The sequence below is a fragment of the Dioscorea cayenensis genome, chromosome 18, assembly GCF_009730915.1.
Source record: "Dioscorea cayenensis subsp. rotundata cultivar TDr96_F1 chromosome 18, TDr96_F1_v2_PseudoChromosome.rev07_lg8_w22 25.fasta, whole genome shotgun sequence".
NCBI classification, from domain to species: domain Eukaryota; kingdom Viridiplantae; phylum Streptophyta; class Magnoliopsida; order Dioscoreales; family Dioscoreaceae; genus Dioscorea; species Dioscorea cayenensis.
Window position 1 is genome coordinate 19,393,454 of NC_052488.1, and position 4,822 is coordinate 19,398,275.

Consider the following 4,822-nt stretch of genomic DNA (forward strand, 5'->3'; position numbering starts at 1 on the left):
CCTTTTGATTGTAACTTAAAATTGTATATATAAGCATGAGATGAGCATGAATGAAAATCATAGGGATGTGAAAATTTTCATATATCATCAGCTTATTATTATGTAAAAAACAGAGTTAAAAAGTTCTTATTACAACATGAAAAAGTTGTGAAATTTAAAGCCACACAATGAATGAACCTTAAATCCCCAAAATTAAACAGTTTTAAACAGTAGAAAAGATATTTATAAATTAAAAACATTGATGATTTTTCTATACCAAAACAAGTCTTTATAAATTTATAAAAAAATTTCAAGTGACATCATCAAATATCTTCTCCTAAAATAAGTTTCCTTCCATGTTCCATCCGACACATCAACTTAAAAACAACCACAAAATACCCCCCAATTGGTCTAAATATAATATTCCCTCCTACTTACAAGTTACAAATAAGTGAATAACACCAACCATTTGACCTATACACATCAATAAACAACTCTCCATTTAATCCAAAAAGAGTTATAAAAAATAATAATAATAATAATAATAACTATTTAAATAAAAAAAGAAAGAAAAAAAAATCATATAGACACACTATTAGGTACACCTCTGCACGTGATCCCGGGCCCAGAACTCGGAGCCATCAACTCATACGGCAACACACCAGCCCCACAACGATTCCTGAGCGTTGGATCAGAATTCCTCCTATCTATCTCCCGTTCGATCCTTTTAATCTCACTCGCAAATTCATGAAACCTCTCCACGATCTCCTCATCACCCGTCCACGTGTACGGGTGTCGTCTCTCCCCTATATACTCCTCATCCGTCGAGTGAGTTGACAGCGTGTCAATCACCGTCATGAACTGAGTCGCCTGGATAAGACTCGGCAGTGCCGACAAAAAAAACCGGTGCGGTTCAGACCGAAAATGGTCAAATTCCGGGTCACCCTCGACCGGAACGAGTCTTCGAACCAAAGGCGGCCGGTTCGGTATGTAACCACCCAACGGGTACTGCCCGAAATTCAAAGCAGCGTGCTGAGCCGAAACGAGCCAAATCAAAGTCGTTAGAAAAGAAGCGAGTTCATCCGGGCTGGTTAGCTTCGGCCACCAGGACGCGTGGCGTTTATCCGCGTGTCCCACGTGGACTGACTCCGCGTACCAAGACTGCAACTCAGTGTCGGTCTGAACCGCGGCTTGGTTCGGGTAGTACCGGTCCACATACGACTGGACCCACTTTTGAATCGCGGTCCAGAGAAGTAAACCATCGTTCGCGTAAGGGTAGTCCTTGACTAACAGCTTTAAACCATGTGGTTGGCTTGGATCCTCCACCGCCATTCCCCTATAAAATTAAATAAATTAAAATTAACAACTATATATTAAAATTTTAAAAATAATTAAATATTTTTTTTTTTAAAAAAAAAATGTATACCGTCGGATTAGATCAGCAGGAAGGGCTTCTTGATCGAACCGCCAATGATCGCGGTAAAAAGCAGCACTAATCTCCATGCAACATGGGCCAGGCGTGAAGCCTGACTCAATAACACCACCGGCGTTGATTAGGATTTGGCGAGCCATAGCGTTGATTTCCAGCGTGTAACGCATGTGTGGCTTGAGAAGCTTGAAGATTGGGTGCATTACACTGAGTTGCCTGTGCGCACCTAGTATAAATGGCTCCACACATGCGTGTGTTCTTAACCTGATAAATTTAAATAATTTTAGAGAGAGAATTTACCGTTTATTATAACGAAAGAATGACCTGAATACTGACATGAATACTAATTTCACATCTACATCATTCAGAAAATCTATTCAGTAAAAATAATTGAATAATTACCAGTGATTGACGAGTTGGTGGACACCGGCGTCGTTGGAGCAGACGTGGGCTTTGGCGAGTTGCCAGAGCCAGGTGGTGGTGGCGTCGATGGGAGGAGTGAAAACACGCTTGGCGCGTTTGCAGTTGTGGGTGGCGGGAGGGAGACTAAGTTCGATGGCGATGGGTTTAAGGGTGCCGAGAGGTGTTTGGTAGAATATGGTCCGAGTTGCGTAGGCTTTTCGGCCGTCTTGCGTGTTGATCCGATCAATGAATGGCAGGTACGTGTCGTGGAAATCCAGCATGAAAAGTTTCTTCTCTTCCAATGCCTGAATTATATATATATATATAATTTTTTTAAAATTATTAATTAAATAATTTTGGGGGGAGGAGGGAGGGAGGGGGAATATTTATGTTTAAGATTTTAATTATTAGAAAAAATAAAAAATAAAAAAGATGAATTGGTACCTGCTGTACGGACATGCCGTGGAGATGGCCAATTATGTGCTCTTCTTTGATGGCTGATTCGGGTGGGCCATAGATGGAGGGGTCAAGCTTGCTCACGGGAGGGAATACCTGGAAAATTGGCAAATTTTAATGAATTAATTAATTATTCTAAAAAAAAATCAAGTAATTAACATAAAAATAAAATAAAATAAAATAAATATAATTACCTTAAGACACTCAATATTAACCGGGTTAATTCCGGCAAGAGCTTGCCGGGCGAACTCATCGTCTCGTAACCAAGCAAACTTATCCTCTGCAAAACATCATGAGCGCGCAACAAATTAATCCAAAACTGATTTATTTATATGTAAGGTAATTATATAAATTGAAAATGAATTATAGGAATGGTATGCTTACTTGATAAAATATCAGGAGTGTCATAAAGGAGCATAGCCTGACCAGACTGAGGGAGTTGTCCAACCAAAGGGAGCTTCTTGAAAAGATGATCTTGCAAGCTTTGCTGCAAACGAAGCCCTTCTTTGAAAAGATTATCAATATCATGAAATCCCTTAAAATCACGGCTTTCAGGAGCAAAACTAGCAACCAAAGAAGGTACTATAATATGTAACAATGCTTTCTTTGCTCCAGCTATCAACATCTCTTGTTTCTCTTCTTCAAATGCTTCATCTCTTGGCACATAAACTGGCAATGGATCCTCCACCCTACTCTCAGCCCTCATATCTGAAGAGAAAAAAAAAAAAGATAAGTATATGTTTAGTCAAATTGGTTTGGTTTGAAAGCATAATTAGTTCTAAAAAGGAGAGGGTCAAGTCAAAATGTCAAGGGTTGAAGTCAAAGTCAATGGTCAAATAATTCACATTAAACATTCATTGAAAACTAAGAATTAATAATAACCTGAATCAGTTGGGGAACGTCCAGTTCTACATCTTCTCGGATATGGCATTGCATCTCCTCCAAGAATTGGTCGGACATAATCTACACCCTTATCCGGATTGCCTAAGTCATTGTAGGTTGCATAATCATAAACCCGGTCAGTAAGTTTTCGCTCTCCGGTTCCATCACCTCTTAGCTCCCTTAGCTCTATATCTCTCAATGCTTTCAACCCCGGCGGAGTCTCGAACGGCAAATAAGGCTATAAACACATATATAATTTTAAAACATATATATATATTATTTGGGCTCGATTCAATCCAAAAGCTTTAATTACTCACTTTGTTACTGAAAAAGACTCTTTTGTTAGGGTGATCTTTGGTAGATTGAACCCAAGAATTGCAAGGGAAATGCACAGGACCAGAAGCAAAACCTTCAATGACAATGCTATCCAAGTAGAATTCCATTTGATGCTTATTTGTGATCAAGATAGCACCCGGCATGCCGAAGCTAGAGTCGACGATGAACTCGGCCGTGTAAACAACACGGTCGGCTTTTACATTTTTCTTCTCGAACCAATCTTTAAGCACGGCTTTGTTACTAATCTTCGGCTTCTTTGTCTCTTCAAAATATATATATAGATGATATATATTAGGAAGATATATATATATATATATATATATATATATATAAAAGGAAGATACAACATAAATTATTATAATTTTTTGCACATATATAAACCAACCAAATTTAACAAACATACTTGGTTCTATCTCATTGCTAACAAGCTCCAAGGCGATGTTCCTTCCAATCTTATCAGAGAAGGCATCAAAGTAATTGAAAATGTTCTCTTTTAAATCTTTCTTCATCTTTCTCTTGACTGTAACTGAAGCCCGGACTTTGAATTTCACCGGTGGCTCAACAGCAGCAACAGGGCTTACCACCATCTTTTCACTGATGACGGCCTTCACCGGATGTCTCACCAGCTTCTTAACTTTAAAAGAACTACTTCTTTGTGTCATAGGAACAAAGGAAGGAGAGAAACATAACTTCTTGTGATCTGATCTATGAAGCAGTAAAGAGCTTGTTGATGGGATTGCAAATGATCTTTGGAGAAAAGAAGAGCCCAATAACTCTTTAGTGGTAGTAGTCATTGCTGATCTTAATTTTTCTCTCTTTTCCTTTTTCTTTTCTTTGCTTTTACTTGAGGAGAGATTTCCCAATTTACAGAAAGAGAAGAGGAAGGAGAAGAACAGCAGAGGAAAATTTAGTCTTGACCGTGTGGGGGCAAATGGGGGGATTGGAGGAATTAAATAGATGAAGTGAAGGGTAAAATGGTAAAATTATATGGTCGCCACGGTTTGCACCGTCCACACGTTTTTAGTTTGCAATAAGTGTGGGAAATCAAAAAGGCAACTTCACTGCAGTTGATATGGCTTTGGTGGCTTGCCAGCTTGGTCCCGGAGCATTATTCATTAGCCGGTTTGGTCCCCACCCCAATTCCTTTCTTGGGAATAATTGTGATTTATCTTAACTTTGTTCCGTTAACATTATAGAGGTTTTTTTTTTTTTCTTTTAATTTCGAGTTAGAGTTTGTCATCTAAAATACCATTTAAAAAACCAATGAGCTTGTTGCCAAGTGATATCCCGGGTCCCTTGTTAGAAGAAACACGAGTTCAATTCTCTCTGACCACGCTA

At 38.8% G+C, this 4,822-nt stretch overlaps 1 protein-coding gene across 1 annotated transcript; it reads right to left on the reverse strand.

Annotated features, from left to right (window-relative positions):
* Positions 1-294: 294 nt before the first annotated feature.
* Positions 295-4,400, reverse strand: LOC120282216 (putative lipoxygenase 5). Its single transcript, XM_039288976.1, has 9 exons — positions 3,888-4,400; positions 3,466-3,746; positions 3,149-3,386; positions 2,651-2,974; positions 2,461-2,546; positions 2,255-2,362; positions 1,811-2,115; positions 1,406-1,672; positions 295-1,315 (listed from the first exon to the last, which is right to left on the reverse strand). The coding sequence occupies exons 1-9, from the start codon at positions 4,276-4,278 to the stop codon at positions 559-561; spliced, it is 2,757 nt and encodes a 918-aa protein (XP_039144910.1). The 5' UTR covers positions 4,279-4,400; the 3' UTR covers positions 295-558.
* Positions 4,401-4,822: the final 422 nt, after the last annotated feature.

Excerpts from the sequence above, each read along its gene's own strand:
- LOC120282216 (XM_039288976.1), bottom strand. The coding sequence starts at position 4,278 with ATGACTACTACCACTAAAGAGTTATTGGGCTCTTCTTTTCTCCAAAGA. Across the intron at positions 2,116-2,254 it reads ACGGCATGTCCGTACAGCAG|GCATTGGAAGAGAAGAAACT; the intron begins GTACCAATTCAT and ends TATATAATTCAG. Across the intron at positions 1,316-1,405 it reads CCTGCTGATCTAATCCGACG|GGGAATGGCGGTGGAGGATC; the intron begins GTATACATTTTT and ends TTAATTTTATAG.